We start from the raw sequence: 21,819 nt of genomic DNA, 5'->3' as shown, positions 1-21,819 counted from the left end.
ATCCTTATTTATTATATTCTATGGTTCTGTGTTTCACTAATGCTGAAGTGTAGCAATAAACGTTGCATGTGCGAAAACCCCCATCAGGGAAGATATTAAACAGCATCTCACAGTGTTGCAAACTTTGACGGCTGAAAGCTGGCCACCCTACTCCCAGACAGAGCTGCCAATTTCACTTATTGCAAACAGGATAGGGCTTTTGGAATTTGCAGGACATTTTTTGCCTGTGGTGGGGATCCTCGGCTTTACCATCGCCTCAGACCCTCTCTATTTAAAGCTGGCTTTGCCCGCCACTGCCTCAAATCTGCAGCTGTTGCTGTCACAGCTCATCAGCCAATCAGCGCACGCCTCTCTGCAACCATAGGACTACATTTCCCACTATTCCTATCCGAAGGAACGGGCATGGTGAGGCTGTGTCTCGGCATTGCAGGTCACGTGATATCTCCTCTTCTCCCTTAGAAAGAGGTTGGGCTTGTTTTATAACTCAGAGCTGTTTCTCTCCACCTTCCTTCAGTTGAAATAATCACGTCAGAGGGAACGTAGAACCTGCAGATGTGAGCCTGAATCTGAGGTTTATAGTAAGTGGTTCTGTTATGAAGTGGCTATTCTTTATTCCTGCTTTCTGTTGCTATCTAAGACTTGTGTAAATACAGCTTGAATAGTAAACTGGTGTGTCTGGTTTGTGCTATCCTTGTCCAGCCCAGGTGTTCGCGAGGTCTGTGTATAACTTACTGTAATCTGCAGGTTACTGAATAGGGTCTCTTAATACTCTACACATTGTGCAGAATTTGTTAGAGCCTGTGTAACGTTTTGGTAGTCTGTGGTTACTATTTTAGGCACTGGAAAAGGGTAGTCTATTCAGTGATAGAGGTAAAGTCTCTGTTTAGCTCCATCATATATATATATCTATCTTCTGGGGGGGTATGCTATGATATTTATTTTGCAATCTAAGTGTGTACAACAGGCAGTGGAGGATAAAATGACTTGCTTAAGGTCGCAAGGAGAGGCAGTGGTGAATGAACCCTGGCTTCCTTGATTTGTAGCTAGCTGCTCTAACCACATGGTGACTCCAGGCCACGGTTTTCCACCTTCCCTGCTGGAACAGGCTGAAGCTTGGATAGCAGCCTACAGGGTGGAGCAGACTGCTCCAACCTCAGATAATCCAGGAATTTTAAAGCCTGATCTAGTGCCTAAAGGTCAGAACTGCAGAGCCCATAGACCTGAACCTGATAATCAGGGTAAATAGGGTGGTTCTGCCCCTTGTAACTTCGGTCTTTTAAAGCAGTGGTTTTTGCAATAAATGTTTTGGTAGCTTCCATGTGTGGCCGTGAGCTCTTGCTGATGGCTGCATTTACAATTTTTATTAAAATCATTGGATATTTTCTGCCAGGTTGTTGACCTGAAACCTCTTTGAACTTGCTTCCCTTTTTTCTATTGGAGTGCATGTGGAGGCCACATTGACTCTGACCTGGTATTTTTTTAAGAACATAAGAACATGCCATACTGGGTCAGACCAAGGGTCCATCAAGCCCAGCATCTTGTTTCCAACAGTGGCCAATCCAGGCCATAAGAACCTGGCAAGTACCCAAAAACTAAGTCTATTCCATGTTACCATTGCTAGTAATAGCAGTGGTTATTTTCTAAGTCAACTTAATTAATAGCAGGTAATGGACTTCTCCTCCAAGAACTTATGCAATCCTTTTTTAAACACAGCTATACTAACTGCACTAACCACATCCTCTGGCAACAAATTCCAGAGTTTAATTGTGTGTTGAATAAAAAAGAACTTTCTCCGATTAGTTTTAACTGTGCCACATGCTTACTTCATGGAGTGCCCCCTAGTCTTTCTATTATCCGAAAGAGTAAATAACCGATTCACATCTACCCGTTCTAGACCCTCTCATGATTTTAAACATCTCTATCATATCCCCCCTCAGCCGTCTCTTCTCCAAGCTGAAAAGTCCTAACCTCTTTAGTCTTTCCTCATAGGGGAGCTGTTCCATTCCCCTTATCATTTTGGTAACCCTTCTTTATACCTTCTTCATCACAATTATATCTTTTTTGAGATGCGGCAACCAGAATTGTACACAGTATTCAAGTTGCGATACAGAGGCATTATGACATTTTCAGTTTTATTCGCCATTCCCTTTCTAATAATTCCCAACATTCTGTTTGCTTTTTTGACTGCCGCAGCACACTGAACCGACGATTTCAATGTGTTGTCCACTATGATGCCTAGATCTCTTTCTTGGGTTGTAGCACCTAATATGGAACCTAACCTAACTATAGCATGGGTTATTTTTTCCCTATATGCATCACCTTGCACTTATCCACATTAAATTTCATCTGCCATTTTGATGCCCAATTTTCCATTCTCACAAGGTCTTCCTGCAATTTATCACAATCTGCTTGTGATTTAATTACTCTGAACAATTTTGTATCATCTGCAAATTTGATTATCTCACTCATCGTATTTCTTTCCAGATCATTTATAAATATATCGAAAAGTAAGGGTCCCAATACAGATCCCTGAGGCACTCCACTGCCCACTCCTTTCCACTGAGAAAATTGTCCATTTAATCCTACTCTGTATCCTTTTAGCCAGTTTGCAATCCATGAAAGGACATCGCCACCTATCCCATGACTTTTTACTTTTCCTAGAAGCCTCTCATGAGGAACTTTGTCAAACGCCTTCTGAAAATTCAAGTATACTACATCTACAGGTTCACCTTTTATCCACGTGTTTATTAACTCCTTCAAAAAAGTGAAGCATATTTGTGAGACAAGACTTGCCTTGGGTAAAGCCATGCTGACTTTGTTCCATTAAACCATGTCTTTCTATATGTTCTGTGATTATGATGTCAGATCGCCCCTGGAGCCCTTTTTATATATCGGGGTTACATTAGCTATCTTCCAGTCTTCAGGTACAATGGATGATTTTAATGATAGGTTACAAATTTTTATTAATAGGTTTGAAATTTCATTTTTTAGTTCCTTCAGAACTCTGGGGTATATACCATCTGGTCCAGGTGATTTACTTCTCTTCAGTTTTTGGGTTAGAAAATTATTACAGCCGAAACTATTTCTTAGGCCAGTCTGGAGGGACCTGTGTTCATTTCTCAGCCAGGCCTTCCACTCTTGGGGGTTGCCTGGGGCAGCTTTCACAGCCCCGGGAAGGGCAGGACTGTCCTGGGGGGGGGGGGGGGGGGGAGTAGGGGAATAGAAGTGACCACCTTAGGCCCTGTACTTTGGGGAGGCCCTTGCTCTGTCATGGTAGCCCCGGCCTTATAATTTTGAGTGTTCCATTGCTGTTGATTCACCATGGGCCCTGTGCCCTCCTAGGGATGGCTCTGGGAGAGGGAATGGTGACATTTAGTGATTGGATTTGGGGCTCAAGATTGCAAGGTTCTCAAAGGGGACCTGATATAAGGTCCCTGCTGTTGCCAACATGACTGAACTAAATAAAATTGGGAGGGAAAATGTCCCTGGGTAGCTGCAAATAACAGCACTTGGCTTCTGATTTGAGCTGGGAGTCCAAAAAGAGCAGGAGAAAATTTATGGTGTAAAAAAAAAAAACCTCCTCCTTCCCTCCCTGCTCTCTTCTCTTTCCCTGCTTCTTCTTTGCTATTCAAATGGTCTCTAGCAACAGGAGGCAGGTCTTTCTGTAATGCTCTTCCTCCCAGTGGCCCTGCACCAGTAGGAAAGCATGAGGTGTGAAGAAACAGCCTCTACGTGGATGAGAAGCAGGGCTGGCTCCTGCTGTTCTCAAATCCACTCTTCTTGTGGTGCTGCGTCTGCTACTCCTGCTGATTCTGTGTGAGCTGGCTCTTTCTGGTAGAGGTCACAAAACAATCCAGTGGCAACTGCATCTGAGAAATTTCTGAAGCTGAAGTAACTTAGTAAATATCAGCAGAAAAACATCAATTGGTCTGTGTAGTCTACCCAGCAATCTTTCATTTAAGATTTTGTTCTTAGGGTAATTGTCTCTCTGTGCAAGTTATCCCAGTCAGCACAGATTTTCCTTTTCTTTGTCTCCATTATTTAGCCACTAGGAATTAAACCTTTTTTGGTGGGGAAAAAAACCTGTAGAAAAAGGGGTCATAATATGAAGCTCCAAGGGGGTCAAGACAGGACCAATGTCAGGAAATATTTCTTCACAGAAAGGGTGGTGGAAGCATGGAATGCCCTCCCAGAAGAGGTAGTGAGGACAAAGATGGTAATGGTATTCATAAGCCATGCAAAATTAAAAAAAAAAAAAAAAAACCCCTTCACATCAACATCTATAAATAAATGTTATTCAATAGGATGTCAACCAAAAGGAGGAAAAAAAAAATCAGAGCCTCTCTCCCTGTTCTCAACAGAACAATATGGTATTCAAGAGGTTGTGTCCATCACAGGTCTTTAAAAAAAACCTCCAGCCACCTAATTTACTTTTATTATTTCTAACATTTTTTCATGTTAATTACTTTTTTGTTTTCTAAAATTTTTTTTGAAAACTTCAACACTGATGCTTGAATATATAAACCCGTTGGGGTGTCACATACTTTGTGAATAACTCAATATGTCATCAACAGTTCTTCCAACAAGTGTATCCAACAGCAAAATTATTTAAAAAAAAATAAATTTTCACTTATCTGAAACTTGATGTTAAATGAGTCCATCTTCTTTTAAACTCAAAGAGATCTATTGCCCATGTTGATCTTAATGATAGATATATAAACCAAATAGGTGACCAGTAAGGGGCTTGCACAGACTCAAAAGCCCAGGGGACTTTGTTCAGAAAAGAAGCTGACGTCAGCTGAGCGTTTCACCATGCAAGCTGTGTCAAGGCTCAAACTTAATTATGGATGCAGAGATTCCCTGTTAAAGTTTGAGCCTTGACACAGCCTGCATGGTGAAACGCTCAGCTGACGTCTGCTTCTTTTCTGAACAAAGTCCCCTGGGCTTTTGAGTCGGTGCAAGCCCCTTACTGGTCACCTATTTGGTTTATATATCTATCATTAAGATCAACATGGGCTATATATCTCTTTGAGTTTAAAAGAAGATGGACTCATTTAACATCAAGTTTCAGATAAGTGAAAATTTATTTTTTTTTAAATAATTTTGCTGTTGGATACACTTGTTGGAAGAACTGTTGATGACATATTGAGTTATTCACAAAGTATGTGACACCCCAACGGGTTTATATATTCAAGCATCAGTGTTGAAGTTTTCAAAAAAAATTTTAGAAAACAAAAAAGTAATTAACATGAAAAAATGTTAGAAATAATAAAAGTAAATTAGGTGGCTGGAGGTTTTTTTTAAAGACCTGTGATGGACACAACCTCTTGAATACCATATTGTTCTGTTGAGAACAGGGAGAGAGGCTCTGATTTTTTTTTTCCTCCTTTTGGTTGACATCCTATTGAATAACATTTATTTATAGATGTTGATGTGAAGTTTTTTTTTATTTTGCATGGTTTGCTGTATCTTCACATTTGCCTGCATATCAATGGAATTCATAAGGATATGGGATAAAGAGAAGACACCTGAAAGGTATTAATAATGCTCAGGAATCTAAAAGTCTGTATTTCACCCCTGTCTCTCCTATCCTCCAGTGTATGCATATTTAGGTCCTTCAAGCTCATCTTGTAACTCTCTTTTTTTTTTTTTTTGGTGTGGACCCCATACCATTTTGGTTGTCTTTCTCTGGACCACGTCCATCCTGTCTCTCTCCTTTTTGTGATACGGTCTCCAGAACTTAACACAGTACTCCAGATGATGCCTCGCCAATGATCGGTACAGGGGCATTATAAAGTCCTTTTACCTGCTTTGTGCAGCCCAGCATCCCTCTGGCCTTAGCTACTGCATGGTCACACTGCTTTGCTACTTTCATTTGGGCTGATTCAGTAAAGTCCGCGGGAGAGTGGGCGCTATTAGGTTCAGCGGGTTGGATGCGCGTTTTCGGCCCCTTACTGAATAACGGGTAAGGGAAACGTGCGTCCAATGGCAGGTTAACAATGTGCTCCGTTGGAGTGCACTGTACTGTATCAGCCTGATTGTGAATTATCCCTTTAAGTTTACCTGCAGTGCATAAGTCAAGAAGTGTTCAGTTTGCCTTCCTAATAAAACCTCTATTGCAACATTATCTTGTGTGCATGTGCTGATATAGCTCAGATCAAGGAGCATCAAGTCACCCTCCAATCATGGTCAGCCAGGGAAGGAGACCAACCGCCATCTTCCAGTTCTCATTTCATTAGACCACTCATACTCTACAATAATAGCAGCTTTCTAACAGAGGTGGCCAGAAGGAAAGGCTTTGAGCAAAAGTGCTACAGAAGCTACAGGTGAAACCTGGGCCTAGCTTTTGCTGTATCTTAAGCCTAACTCCCCATCATCCCTGGTTTGGAGGGAGAGAGGGTCCAGCCCTTTCTCGAAAAATGAATGAAGATTACCAAGGACTAGGGGGAGGGCAATAAAGATTGTGGAGTGTGGCTACTGCTTATTGTGACTCTTGCTTCCATACAACTCAGAGCTCTTCAGTTTTCAATTCAGACCTGTTTGTCTGCCTGACTTCCCCATGATGCAGTTGAACTTAAGAGGGCTACAATGGGGTCCCTGATACCAGTGGGATAGTTTTATCCCATTACATATCCATGATGGCTGAAATGAAATCATCCCTGCAGTGGTAGTTGAAACCATTAATCTTGAATGTGGACTTTCCTCTGTGAGTTGCACCTCCATCTCCACTGACCCTTCCTATAGAGCTGCTCATTCTGTTATGGCTCAAACTCAAGGGACATGGTCCTTTTTAGAAGAGAATCCTTTTCAGATCAACCTACTAGAACTGCTTGCCATTCACTATGCATTGAAGGCTTTCTCTCACCTTTTGGCAAGGAGAATCTTGATCCAGACAGATAATCAGGTGACTATGTTCTACATAAACAAGGGGGCCCAGGTACATTCACCCTCTGCCAGGAGGCTGTCTGAATCTGAGCATTGGCTCTCAGTCATAGAGCTCACCTGCAAGTGACCTGTCTGGTTCACAAGAGAGTCAACTACCTTGCTAAAAGGTTAAGCTCATCCTGCAGTTTACAGGTAAGCAAACTTGGTTTCCTGCTTGATGTTTGCAGCTAATTACAGCATTTCTAGAACTGAAAAACAAATAAACTTGTGTCTCTACATGTATGTTATTGATACAGAAGTGATTCCAATTAGCAACTGTACTCTAAAATCAGATAGGGATCTCTTTTAAAGCCATTGCTTTATCTTCAGTTAATATTCCATAGTGATTCTGTATCTTCACCTAAATCAATTAACGTTTCTGTCATACTCTAGTCCTAAATGTGTTCTAAAAATGTGAAAAGCAGCCATCTGTCACTACCCATTAAACTTTAATGGGAACCCTCCAGCAGCTGCTTTGGGACACACTCCTATAGTTAAACTGCTCAGCTCTTCTCCCACGAAGCTGGTTCTTGCATTTTATATTACAGGGCTTAGGGACTTAACAAGAATTTTAATTGGATAAGACAGATTCCATGCAATTAATGTTTGTAAGTTGTGATTGGCTGGACCAAACAGCTAGCGGTCCGTATTTTGAGGGTATGAGGTAAAATGATTGACTGTTCTAGTTAGCCAATTTAATCATTTCAGCAGGATTACTCATAGTACACACTTCTCCCACTACAGTTTAACTTTGGCATTCCTCTTTCCCAGTTAAATTTTAAAACGTTTCTGAGAATCAAAAACCACATAACAAATTGAGGGAAAATACTTTACGTGCAGCTACAGTTTTGTTTCCTGAAAGGAAAGGTGTATAAAACCTCCTGTTGAATAGTTGTTCACACTATACAAAAGTAGTATGGTTGCTGTTTCAGCAAAATCAAGTGGACTATGTTTGCACTCTTATAAAGAAACAAGAGTGAAGAGACCAATCAGTGGCCAGTGCACCATGAATAAAATTAATGTCAGTCTAGCTGAGAGCTGTACCAGCATAAACAGCAGCTTGGCAAGAGGAGGTAAGCTGTTTTCTTCCCTCAGACTGAGGTTCCCTGTAATCGAGGGAGGTGGGGGGGAAAGGGTAGGGAATTCAAGTCGCTCAGGCCATGCCCTCTTTTTTTTTTTTTTTATTTTTTTTTTTAAATATATTTTGTCTCTCACTTCTTTCATTGGTAGCAAATACTTCATCTGTCCCTCAGGGGCTTACAATTTAACTTCTAGACTTGAAGGAATGGAGGGTTAAGTAACTTGCCCAATGTCTGTCAGAGCATTGGTGGACTTTGAATTCTGGCCTTCCCAGTTCTCAGCCTGATGATCTAACCACAAAACTACTTCACTCCATATTTGGGTGTGAGGTTGGTGGGAGGGAGTAGGGATCATGCCCCACTAGCCATTTCCATGTAGCTTCTCTTCCAAGGGAAGTTTTAACTTCTGGGTCAGAATAGGAGTTAATTTCCAGGCCAACACATGCTCCTACTCCACACCTCTATTGGGTAGTTCCTCGGGAGGAGGAAAATACCACCTCTTCCTTGGGCTTCTGGCCTCTCCATTTCGCCACCCCAGTAAGCTCCTCAGGGTGGGGGGAGGAAACAGCTTCTTTCTCAGTACTAATTCATCAAAGCTCTGCACATCAAAGGATATCTCTGGGCACTCCAATTTTGTGAACTCGCTTCAATTCTACACTTTTCTACAGGGTCAGGCATAGCCAATGTAGGCATGTGGCTTGCGTGCCAAATTCTGAAGGTGCCCAAAAACTTGGACTCTCTCTGCTTTCCAGGGGGAGGGGAAGGAGCAAATCCTTTAAGTCCTCTGCATGTGGGTGCCCTTATCTAAAATCTGGCCCTGCTTCTCTTCCTTGCTGCATGGTTGATCCCCTGGTGGGGAGGGGGTGGGAGGGAGAAGACCCCCCCCCCCCCCCACACACACACACACACATATACACACTCTGTAGTCAATATCTAGTGCTTCTCCAGTCCAAAGTCCACGAAGGAGGTGGAATCCTCTCCAATTCTTGGCCTCAGGCCTCTCCCCTTGAGGGGAAGAGCCCCTGCAGGGTTCCACTCCCCTTGGAGGGTCCCTGGGCCTCCCAGCCTGTCAATCACACAGCGGGAGGCAACTTATCCCCACCCTGTATAGGGGAGGAAAGGGCAAAACACCAAAACTTTCCCCCTTTATACCGCCCACTTCTTTCAGCAACCAATAAGGGAATGCATAAACATTTTTCCCAAATCACATTATCAACTGTCTTAGTGTTCACACATCCAGCTTGCCATCCTGTGATCTTTAGTGGTATTGCAGCAAATGGAACATTTTTCTTAAACTTCTTTATGCCCCCAGACTCCAAAAAAAGGCAGAAATAGAGGTGGGGGGGGGGGGGGGCATTTTACATGTGTATCCCTGGCCTAAAGTGCTCTTGGTGGGTGTAGAAGGAGAAACGGAAAAGTAAGGAAGAGGGAAGCTGAGAACTGAACTAGAGCTAGTCCAAAAAGCTTGTGAAAATAAAATCAACTCAAAATACCAAGCAAGAGGATTGTGCCATCAAACTAAAAATACACTAAAAAATATAACACAAATTTAAGAAAATATAATTAAGCCCCAACCATACAATCTCCCTGTGTAAGGGACATCTTGCATGCAGTGGAACAGAAACCAAGATTGGGTTTGTGACTAGGAGGGGGAGCCTGGCCTGGTGAGGAGAAGGAAAGACATGTAGGTGTGGGAAGAGGGTAGGATTATTTATAGCTGAAGAGGGAAAGTGCACTTTTCTGATTCATATAAATTGCCTTACTGGGTCAGACCAAGGGTCCATCAAGCCAGGCTTCCTGTCTCCAACAGTGGCCAATCCAGGCTACAAGTATCTGGCAAGTACCCAAACACTAAGTAGATCCCATGCTACTGATGCCAGTAATAGCAGTGGCTATTCCCTAAGTCAACTTTATTTATTTATTTATTTATTTATTTATTTGGGGTTTTTTATATACCGAAGTATAGCGTTTTGCCTTCACTCCGGTTTACAGGATAACAACGTAATACATACAAATATCTTATAACTATCTTTAACATTCAAAGAGTAGAACCTTATTTAACATATTAAATGAGAAAATTATATACAGGAGATAATCTATACGAAGATATAATATATGATATTCATTAGCTATTATGTGGAACAAATAGCAATCTGAGCAGGGGAGGGTTAATGTATGAAATGGGTCTGGGAAGGAGCTCGGGGTATGTTAGGTGATTTCAGGTAAAGACTTGATAAGGTTGTATGAGGGACGAGGGCGATGAAAGGGGAGGTGAGAGGGAAAGAAGCGGGTAGGGGGGGGGGAGGGGAGAAAGTGTTTAATAGAAGGGGATCGTCGAAGGAATGGGAGCGTCAATGTGTAATGGTTCGAAAGGGGGTGGATTTCTTATCCCACGCCATCTCTAAAAGTTTGACTGAATAACCATGTCTTTAGTTCTTTTTTGAATGCTTTGATGTCATGAATTGAGCTTAAATGTTGTGGAATGTTGTTCCATAAGTTTGGGCCTGCTATGGAGAAAGCTCTGTTCCTGGTGTTGGTGAGTTTGGCTTGAGGAAGTGATGGAATTTCAAGTTGAAGTTTATTGGCAGATCTGGTCATTCTTTGAGGTTTGTGTGTTATGATAAGTTCATTGAGAGCTGTGTTGTCCGTTGAATGTATTGCATTGTGAACTATTGTTAATGCTTTGAATTTGATTCTCTGGTCTATTGGGAGCCAGTGAAGTGATTTAAGAACTGGGGTGATATGGTCAGACTTTTTTTTCCCGGTTAGTATTCTTGCTGCGGCGTTTTGTAATAGTTGCAGAGGTTTTAAGGTGGTTTTTGGTAGTCCAATCAGGAGGGAGTTACAGTAGTCGATGCTGTTGAAGATGAGTGATTGTAGAATTGTTCGGAAATCGTGTTGGTGAAGTAGCGGTTTAAGATGCTTGAGGACGTGCAGTTTGTGGAAACCTTCTTTGGTTTTGAAAGCAATGTTCTGTTTTAGGTTGAGTTCGTTGTCGATCCAGATTCCTAGGTCTCTTGTTGAATTTTTTAGTTGGATGTTGATGTTTTCTATTTGTAGAGAGAGGGAAGTGGAGGATTGTGTAGTGTTGTTTCTTCCTATTAGTATGCATTCTGTTTTTTTCATGTTGAGGCATAACTTTAGGTGGTTCAGCATGTCTCTGATGGTGCTTAGGTGTTTGGCTGCGGTGCTTAATGTTTCTTCTATTGTGGATGTTATTGGGAAGAGGAGTTGGATGTCATCGGCGTACATGTAGAAAGTAACTCCAATGGTTGATAGGAGGTGGCATAGAGGGAGTAGATATATGTTAAAGAGGGTCGCCGAGAGTGCTGATCCCTGTGGTACGCCGGTTTCGAGTGGGAGAGGATTTGAAGATTGGTTATTAATGGTAACCTTGAAGAATCTGTCTTTCAGGAATGATTTGAACCAGTTGAGGGTTTTGCCTGTGAGTCCAATGCTGGCTAATCTCGACAGTAGGCATGTGTGGTCTACGGTATCGAAGGCTGCGGATAGATCAAGTAGGATGAGGATGTGGCTTAGGTTGTTGTCGAAGCCCCTGATTATCTTGTTTGTTAGGTTGACGAGGAGAGTTTCTGTGCTGCGTTTTTTCCTGAATCCATGTTGGGCGTCGTGGAGAATGTTGTTGTCCTCAAGGTGTTCGTTGAGTTGTGTGAGAGCTGCTTTCTCGGTCATTTTTGCGATTAGGGGGAGGTTTGAGATTGGTCTGTAGTTTAGGTCTGTGGGATCTAGGTTCTTCTTTTTTAGTATGGGGGTGATAGTTGCGGTTTTTAGTTCTGCTGGTAGCTCTCCTTCTTCAAGGGATTTGTTAATGATGGCGGCGATTGTTGGAGCGATAATGTGTGCTATTTCTTTCATACTTCGTGTTGGGATAGTATCAAGGTCATGGCGAGCAGGGTTGGTTTTTTTTTAGCATTTTTTCTGTTTCCAAGTTTGATATGGGCTTGAATTCTGACCACGGGGATATGGCATTTGTTCCGAGTTTGTCTTCTGTGGATTTGTTGTTTTGCTTATTTTGTTTTTAAAGAATGTAGCTAGGTCGTGGCTTAGGTTGTTTGAGGAATTTGTGTTGGTGTTGCTGTTTTCTTCAGTGAGGTTTCTGACGATATTGAATAATGCATTAGTTATTTGTTGCGTTCTTTATCTTTTGGCTGTAGTAGTCGCGCTTGGTGTTTGTGATTGATTTTTTGTATATGGCGAGTTGAGTGCGGTATCTTTGAAGGGTCGTTGAGCATTTTGTTTTCTTCCACTCTTTTTCCAGTCTTCTGAGGCTAGATTTCAGCGATTTGAGTTGTGTGTTGAACCAAGGGTTTTTCTTATTTCTGGTTTTTCTTAGTAGTTTTGTTTTTTTGGGGTTTATGTTATTAGCTGTTTGTTCTGTTAGGTGTATCCAGGATTGTATTGCTCTGTTGCTGGTGGAGAGGTCCAGGTTATTGAGTTGTTTTCCTAGCTCTTGTTTTAATAGGTTTAGTTGAAAGGGAGGTCTGTAAGTAAATGAGGTAATATTGTTATCATTTGACGGTGTGTTGTCTTGTTTGGTTGTTCTGCATCGTAGTAGGAGGTGGTCTGACCATGGGATTGGGTTGGCTGAGACGGATGTGTCATAAAAGTGGTGACTGGTGAAGATTAGGTCCAAGGTGTGTCCTGCCTTGTGAGTGGGGAAGTTTACTTGTTGCATCATACGAAGGCTGGCAAGCATGTCTATTAAGGTTTGGCTGTTTTGTGATCTGGGGTTGTCATCTATGTGGAGGTTGAAGTCTCCTAGGATTATTGTGGGTTTCTTTGTGTTGATGTTTGTGATTAGGTATTCCAGTAGTGGGGAAATATCATTTTCTAGTAGCTTGGGGGGACAGTAGATCAGGTAAATCTGTAGGCATTCTGAGTCGAAGAGAGCAATTTCGTATTTATTGGGAAGGTTGTTGTTGATCCTAATCATTGCGAGGTTCTTTTTTATTATTAAGAGAAGTCCTCCTCCTCTGCGTGTCTTACGAGGGATTGAGAATAAGTTGTAGTCGTTGTTGGTGATCTGATTCAGTATCACTTGATCAGTGTTTTTAAACCAAGTTTCTGTAATTGCTATGAAGTCGGGGTTTGTGTCTTGTATCAGGTCAGATATTAGCATGAATTTTTTTGTCAGAGACTGTGCGTTTAGAAGGAAGAAGGTGAGGTAGATTAGGTTTTTGATATTTTTTTTGATAGGGATGCTTATGAGGTGTCTGAATCCTGTTTGTGGAGGCATCTTGTTGTTTGTGGAGTTGTTTAGAGGTTGTTTGTAGTTCTGGTGTTCTTCTGTGTTCTTGCTTATTTGTTTGGTTTTGTTGGTTTGTAGGCTTTACGTTTAAGTGAGGGAGAGGTGAAGGATGATCGCTTTTTTTGAAACGTCTTGATGGGAGTTTGTGCTGTGTGTTATGAGATGATTGTGTGGTTGCTTGAAAGGTTTCGAAAGAGGTTTTGTTTGGAATTTGTTTGGTCTAGGATAGAGTATGTTTGTTGTGCTGACTGCAAAGGGTTCCTCTGAGGTTTTAGTTTTGGGAGGGTGGCAGGAGGGCACGTTTGTTGTGGTTAGTTCGTCAGAAGAAAGGAGGGATTGAGGGATGGACTGTTATTAGCGTTTCTTGCGTTGGAAGCTCGGTGCGATTTAGAAATTTGATGATAATCAAGAGATTCCAAAACCTGGTTTTAGGTGGTCTGTCGGGCCGCTCTACGGGGCTGCACTAAGGGGCGCACAAAGGGGCAGGCCCCTTTGTCGCGCTCCTTATGCGCGTGACGCCAGGCGCGCGACGCCTGGAGACTTGATTAATAGCAGTTAATGGACTTCTCCAAGATTTTATCCAAACCTTTTTTTTAAACCCAGCTGCACTAACCACATCTTCTGCAACAAATTCCAGAGCTTAATTGTGCATGGAGTGAGAGCATTTTCTCCAATTAGTTTTAAATGTGCTACTTGCTAACTTAATGCGTGCCCCCTAGTCCTGTTATCTGAAAGAGAGTAAATTTAACTGGGTAAATGTCATTCTAGACTTCTTATGATCTTAAACACCTCTATCATATCCTCCCTCAGCTGTCTCTTCTCCAAGCTGAACAGCCCTAACCTCTTTTGCCTTTCCTCATAGGGGAGCTGTTCCATCCCCTTTATCATTTTGGTTACCCTTCTCTGGTCCTTCTGCAGTGCAACTATATCTCTTTTGAGATGGGGTGACCAGCATTGTACACAGTACTCAAGGTGCGGTCTCACCATGGAGCAATAGAGGCATTATGACAATATCTATATATAGTGATTTTGCTGTTCTCAATTTTATGTAAGGGCCCTGCCCAAAAGTTAACCTGTTTGCAATGTTATATGTAAGGGTTCTGCCCAATGGTTCCTGTTTAACTGTAAACTGATACGATGTGTGAACGGTTATCGGTATAAAAAAGACATTAAATAAATAAATAAATAAATATCTGTTTTCACCAGAATGTTAGGAATTATTAGGAAGGGAATGGTTAATAGAACAGAAAATGTTATAATGCCTCTATATCGCTGTTCACTTGGAGAAGAGACAGCTGAGGGGGGATATGATAGAGGTCTTTAAGATCATGAGAGGTCTTGAACGAGTAGATGTGACTCAGTTATTTACACTTTCAAATAGGACTAGGGGGCATTCCATGAAGTTAACAAGTAGCACATTTAAGACTAATCGGAGAAAATTATTTTTCACTCAACACACAATACGGCTCTGGAATTTGTTGCCAGAGGATGTGGTTAGTGTAGCTGGGTTCAAAAAAGGTTTGGATAAGTTCTTGGAGGAGAAGTCCATTAATGGCTATTAATCAAGTTTACTTACAGGCCGATACAGTACAGTGCGCTCCGGAGCGCACTGTTAGCCTGCTCTTGGGCGCGTATTTTCCCTTACCCCTTATTCAGTAAGGGGAGGAAAACGCGCGTCCAACCCGCGGTACCTAATAGCGCCCTCAACATGCAAATGCATGTTGATGGCCCTATTAGGTATGCGCACGGGATACAGAAAGTAAAATGTGCAGCCAAGCCGCACATTTTACTTTCAGAAATTAGCGCGGACCCAAAGGTCCGCGCTAATTTCTTCCAGTGCCGGAAAAGTACACAGAAAAGCAGTTTTTACTGCTTTTCTGTGCAACCCCCCCCCCCCCCCCCCCCCCCCCCCGGAAAAGTAAAAAAAAAATAAAAAATTTTGAATTCGGCCCGCGGTTGTCGGGCCGAAAACCAGATGCTCAATTTTGCCGGCATCCGGTTTCCGAGCCCCGTGGCTGTCGGCGGGCTCGAGAACCGATGCAGTCAAACCCGCTGACAGCCGCCATTCCTGTCAAAAAGGAGGCGCTAGGGACCTAACATCGTGTAACTACAGCAACGGTTATTTTTCCCTATATGCAACACCTTGCACTTGTCCACATTAAATTTCATCTGCCATTTGGATGCCCAATCTTCCAGTCTCGCAAGGTCCTCCTGCAGTTTATCACAATCTGCTTGTGATTTAACTGCTCCAAATAACTTTGTATCATCTGCAAATTTGATTACCTCACTCATTGCATTCCTTTCCAGATCGTTTATAAATATTAAAAAGCACGTGTCCAAGTACAGATCCCTGATGCACTCCACTGTTTACAACCCCGAATTGCCAAATATTACTGGTAAATGTTCTTGCTATCTTGGAGAAATGTATATAGTTGCATGGCCTGAGACTACTAACCACACGTAGATAAGTGCTGTTTGCTAATAGGATGTCAATGTACATAGTCATGTAGAAATGGATATGCTTATATAGTCTAATAAACCTGTATATATTTGCACATACAGCCAGCCTTGTTCACAGTCCCATTTTGTTTCCTGGGGTGAAGGGGGGGGGAATCCCACCCACTAACACCTTCTTCCCCAGGTAGAGGCACGAAGAACGTGAGGACCGACGGAGTCTGCCCTGGGGTGGGGGGCTTCTGCCAGGCTGGTCCCAGACCCAGGAATGCCCCGCAAGGTAAGCAGTCAAGGGGGTGTTACATGTAGTTTCCTCTTCTTTGTCATTTATCTACTCATATTTATGCTTTTTTAAAATCATCTGATTTTTTCCCCCCCCCCCCCCCTAGGAGTTTGGTAGTAACATAAATCAGAATATTTGTCATTGGAGATGCTGTTACTACATTAATATAATTTATTCTCTGTAATGATAAATTATAAACTGTCCTACGAGCAGGAGTTCACTTTTTCTTTCCTTGGGCTTTATCCAGGGGTGGAAAAATATTTAGAAAAGTTAGACACTGGCCCAAAGTTTTTAGGAGGAAACACAATTTTATTTTTTGGGGTTTATTTTTATTTTATCTTTTTTATTTCTTATGATACCTGTTTTTTTTTTTTTGCTTTTCTGTTCCCTCTCCTTCTAAGCACTTCCCATTCCTTTTCTTGCTCTCTTTACAAGCATTTTTTCCTCCCTCTAGTATCTCTTCTAGGAGGTACAGAGGTAGAGGCCAGTCCCAGGTCGCAGTCTTTCTCCTTGGACCCACTGGTGGTGTAACCGTCTCTAATCTCAGAAAGGAGGCCCAGACAACTGATCCGTAAAGATAGACTTTTATTGCCAGCAAGATGCAGCTAAGACAAAGGCTTAGTACAACTGCATGCCCCTCCCCTTCAGGAGCAGACTCTTATGCACTTTACAGTTCTTATCTTTTACACATGCGTTCTAAGCATTGCTGAGCAAGCATATTCCGGCTGAAGGGGCTACTGACCCCCTCCCTAGACACCCTGGAACTTTCGTGAAACTTCTCCCATGTTCTGCAGGAGAGGCTGCTGGGACTTGCAGTTCTGGAAAGGAATTTGCGAGTCTGCAGCAATACAGCCCGTCACATAATACATCCATTGTTCTAATCTAGGTTACAGCAGTGAAAGCTTATCAGAGAATAAGAACAGCGAAGCCAAAAAAATGAAAATGTGCAATGTGCTGACAGAGTTTCTCAATGTCCTAATTACAGCTGTATTGCAGACTGTAAGTAAACCCGTCATGAAGCAGGGAATTCTGGTACATGAAGTCCTGTTTGGCAGGAGTTTCAGGTTGGCCTTTGTTAAGTTGTAGCCTTCAGACCCCTTCATTCCCCCCTTTGATACTTATCATTCTCTATGAAAAGTATCACACCATCACAACGCAGCAGTGGAGCTAAAAGAAACAGAAACAAGAAAAATTAGCAATTTGAGTTCTCGGAGGGCCCTAATTTCCCAAACAGTCTGATGGTTTCTTCACGGGTTTGAGACGGATGGGCCCTATTGGCTCCACCCCCCTTTGTAGCCCGAACTTGTCATGTATGGGAAGATGGCCCAGGATAAAACATGAGGATGGTTAAACAGGTTCTATAGGTTCAGAGGAATACATGTACAGTGACAGGAGCTGTGTGGCTGTTTTGCGTTCAGCAATGTCCTTCATCACCCGACGAAGGCGGTTTGAGCAAGAAAGGAATAATTCAGGGTCCTAAAAGACAAAACAGAATTAAACTGGCTGGGATAACAAACAAGCTCTTAAATCCACCGATCATGGAAAACCAACCACGGAATCCATTGGTCCAGTCCCAAGCACTATTCCACTGCTGGACAGGGACGTGTGCCATCTTGACCATGCGATCAGTGATGTCTTGGATAACCTTGTTTTGGTCATCTACCTGTAAACAACAATTGGAGAGGTTAAATGTTCCACAAACCCTCCTTCCTGGGCCAGAGGGTAATCTAAAACCAATCTATTCTGGTACACTGCAGTCATAATTTTGGTATTTTGTTTTGCCCAGAGTTTAAGAGCGAAAGCAGTCGTTGGTGATGAGCTCCAGGACTGCCTGAAGCCTGATGATTCGATGCAATTAATACTGCTTGGAAGGGTTCCCGAGTTGCCCCTTTTTGCTGCTTCATCTGCTCTCTGATTTCCTTGACAATAGGGTTTGATTTCCTGGTGTGTGCTTTGCAATGCATTACAGCCACCTTGCGAGGTAGCCAAACTGCGTCTAGTAATTCACGTACTTCTGATGCATTGTTCAATTGTTTTCCCTCTATAATGCTCCATGCACTTGAATTGTAAGGAAGGCATATTTAGAGTCTGTATAGATATTTACAGTTTGTCCTTCTGCCAACTGCAGAGCTCGAGTAAGGGCAATTAGTTCAGCTTTTTTGTGCAGACGTTCCTGGGGGAAGAGGTTGAGCCTCAATGATTTCATCTTCGGATACAACAGCATATCCAGCAGAACGTATCTCATGAATGATTTGGCTGCTCCCATCAGTGAATAAAGTCCAAGCTCCTTGCCAGGATTGATCCCTCAGGTCTGGTCTACTGGAATGTATTGTAGTCATGACTTCTTCACAATCATGGGCAACTGGTTCAGGTGCCGGCATAAGAGTGGCCGGGTTCAAGTTTTTGCTGTCTTGTATTTGAATTTCAGGTGTTTCACACAGTAAGGCTTGATACTTGACGAGACGTGAATTAGTCATCCATTTTGGTCCATGAGTTTCAAGTAGTCCTTGAATAGTATGAGGAGTTCTCACTTGCAGAGTTTGTCCAAATGTTAATTTAACGGCTTCAGGTATTAATAAGCATGCGGCAGCAATGCTTCGAAGACAGCCAGGCCATCCTTTAGCAACATTGTCCATTCCTTTTGACAAATATGCCACAGGTCGTTCCCATGATCCTAAAGTTTGAATCAATACCCCAATGGCCATGCCTTTTTTCTCATCTATGAACAAATGGAATGGTTTCATTACATCAGGTAACCCCAGAGCAGGGGGTGAAATCAAAGCTTCTTTCAATTGGTGCAAATTTGCTAGTTTGTGTTTTTCCATTGGAAGGGCTGTGATTCTGCTTCTTTGCCTCGTAGTTTGTCATATAATGGTTGGGCCAAAATTGCATAGTTTGCAATCCAAAGTCTACAATATCCTGCGGCTCCTAGGAATGCACGAAGTTCTTTCTTGCAGGTAGGTACAGGTTGATCTCTTATAGAACTAGTATGAGAAATTGCAAGTCGTCGAGTGCCTTCTCTCAGACGAAAACCCAAATATTCTACTTCTATTTCACAAATTTGCGCTTTCTTTTTGCTCGCACGATACCCCTTCGAGTACAAAGTCTTCAACAAGTGTAGGGTTGATACCGCACATTCATGGTATGCTTCCCTAAATATCAAAAGATCATCCACATATTGTACAACTGGCCCATGTGTGACCCGGTACATCTTCAGGTCTTTGGCCAGTTGTTCTGAGAACAGAGTAGGGTAGGCGAGTCCAAGTATATTGCTGCTTTTCTCCAGTTTGCGCATTTTCCCATGTGAAGGCAAAAATTTTCTGACATTCCTCCGCTATTGGAACGGAGAAGAAAGCATCCTTGAGATCAATGATACTGTACCACTTGGAGCTGGAAGAAACTTGAGCCAGGATTGAGTACGGATTTGGCACAAGTGCCACCAAATCTGCCACTTGAGTATTCACTTTTCTTAAATCTTGTACAGGTCGATAGTCATTAGTACCAGGTTTCTTTACTGGTAACAAAGGCGTGTTCCACTCAGGTCTGGTTGCTTCCAGGACTCCCTGCTTATTTAACTACTGTAAAGTGCATAAGAGTCTGCTCCTGAAGGGGAGGGGCATGCAGTTGTACTAAGCCTTTGTCTTAGCTGCATCTTGCTGGCAATAAAAGTCTATCTTTACGGATCAGTTGTCTGGGCCTTCTTTCTGAGATTAGAGACCGTTACAGTGGCAGTGGCAGTAGCCATGTCTGTCCCAAGGCTTTGCCAGCAGTGGCAGCAGCTGTCTTTCTCCCCTGGCTCGAACTGCAGTGTCTTGTACCTAATTTCACATGCCAGAGATGTATCCCGCCCTGGATAACATTCCTTTCTGTCAATTCAGTTTCTTTACCTTCTTTATGACGCGTACTTTGTTTTATTAACTCCACTTTCCTTGTACTATGTAATGCTGGTGGAATCCACAAGAGGATGCTGTAGATCTAATTACTATTTACTATTTTTATGCTTGCTTATTGCATCTGGTTTACAATGCAGGCTTCTGTTGAGGTAACTTTTAAGCTTACTATAAAAAATATATAGTGGAGAAAGATGGTTGTTTGCATCTGCATTTTCCCCTTTTTTAATATTTCTGTATTTTTTTAAATTGATGTTATCTACTATGAACCAAGGACCATTTGGCCCACCTAGTCTGCCTGGTTGCTCCTGCATACCCTCTTCTAGCTTAGGATATCTTCCAGCTTTTAGCTGTACAAGATAGACCACTTGAAAGAGATCACTCCTTCTCCCTAGCCAGGAACTGTATTTATATCCAGCATACAGCCTTTTAGAAAACTGGCCTACTTCACCTCAAAAAATTTATTTTTTTTTTTAAATGGGGAGAAATGTCAGAGCCTTCCTGCAGTTTCATGTTTGTTAATCTTGGGGCTCTCAAGATGGGCAAGATGGACAACTGTTCAAGATTCCAGGCCTGGGGGGGGGGGGGGGCATCTCGTCTCAGAAACCAGTGCTCCCTGCTGCCACTCTAGTGGCAGGAGCTCTACAGAGCAGTTACATGGCCACAGAGGCCTAGTTGACTTAGCCATCTCCACCTCTTCTTGGAAACTTGATGCAGCTATACTGTTGCTTTGTGCTTTGTCTCTGCAATTTGAGGGTTAATAATATCATAATTCTTGTCTAGAGTAAACTCCTGTACCTAGGGATTTCAAGCTGTTACTGGTAACTGGTCAATCTGGTGGTGAATATTAATTGCTGCAAGGTTGACCAAACCTCTTTGTGGATGGGGTTATCACTTTTTTTTTTTTTTTTTTAAGAATGCCAGCTGTTTATATAAACTGATGACAAATGCTCATTAGCAGGAACCTAATATAGTTAAGTCCACTGAGCTGTGGTCCAAAAATTGATCTGTCTTATTTACAGAGGAAAAAATATTTAAAAGTCCATTCCACAGGAAATGTCACATTAAATTGTAATATGTATTCTGAGCTCAAACAGAACTGGCAACAATCCATAATTGGTCATTGAGGCAATCTTTCTAGGGGACTTGACCAGTTTTAAAAGACAAACTCAAAATCACTTCATGGGCATGTACAGCAGTATATTGAGTTTGTTTCCATGAATTGACTTTAGAAAGGACCAGAAGATTTCAACTTAAGGATCCAAACTCCCTCTCTGTATCTAGTTTGCAAAAATTGCTTAATCCAGAAATGCTTCCTGGAAGGAAGAGATTCGGCACTGCATCTTCTTCCCAGGGGCCTTAAGCTTAGGGCTGGGCTGGCTAGCTGGAATCTTCCAAAGCTGAGGCAAAGAAACTTATGGTACAGTTGCTGTCAACTATCTTCTACATAAAACTAGCTGTAGCTCTGACCAATGTGTTTCATGGAAGATGTGTGCACGCACATGAAAAGAAAAATAAAATGGTGTTTCAAAGAACACTGTGTACATATCTGTATACTATGTTGCACATTATTATTATTATTTTTTTTTAATGCCTGCAACTCATTAAAAAAAAAAAAAATAGAGAATGTAAATTCTGAGGTATGAGACCTCTAGGGCCGAGGTTCCCACCATTTCAGGGAACACTGACCCATTTTCAGTTTCCAAAGCTTTCACCGATCCCACCCCACCACACACTTTGTAATTTCTGCATGCTATAACAAAAGAAATAATGATATGCGCTCCAGAATCCTTGATTTAATGTGTGGAATTCAATCTAAACTGAATATGGAAGGAGGGCAATTTCCAAAGCTATTTGAAAAGTGCCCTCATAATTGAAGGTTGGCTTTCCAGCTGCAAAGGGGAAAGGGAAGCAAGTTCC

At 42.2% G+C, this 21,819-nt stretch overlaps 1 protein-coding gene across 5 annotated transcripts in view; it reads left to right on the top strand.

The window, feature by feature from the left end:
* The first annotated feature begins 436 nt into the window (after positions 1 to 436).
* LOC115093813 (putative methyltransferase DDB_G0268948) overlaps positions 437 to 21,819 on the top strand; it is an 81,958-nt gene continuing 60,575 nt past the window's right edge. The window contains exons 1-2 of one of the 5 annotated variants that reach the window (XM_029606106.1): positions 440 to 578; positions 15,876 to 16,006. In XM_029606106.1, the coding sequence (XP_029461966.1) occupies positions 15,995 to 16,006 (12 nt within the window). In that variant the 5' untranslated portion in view covers positions 440 to 578; positions 15,876 to 15,994. Of the gene's footprint in view, positions 579 to 5,505; positions 5,536 to 15,649; positions 15,669 to 15,875; positions 16,007 to 21,819 lie in introns of those variants that run through there. The other 4 variants (XM_029606108.1, XM_029606107.1, XM_029606109.1 and 1 more) reach the window with 4 other exon arrangements.

This window comes from Rhinatrema bivittatum, chromosome 6 (genome assembly GCF_901001135.1).
Source record: "Rhinatrema bivittatum chromosome 6, aRhiBiv1.1, whole genome shotgun sequence".
In the NCBI taxonomy this organism is placed as follows: Eukaryota; Metazoa; Chordata; class Amphibia; order Gymnophiona; family Rhinatrematidae; genus Rhinatrema; species Rhinatrema bivittatum.
The sequence above is the reverse complement of the archived record's forward strand: the minus strand, read 5'-3'. Positions and strand labels throughout refer to the sequence as shown.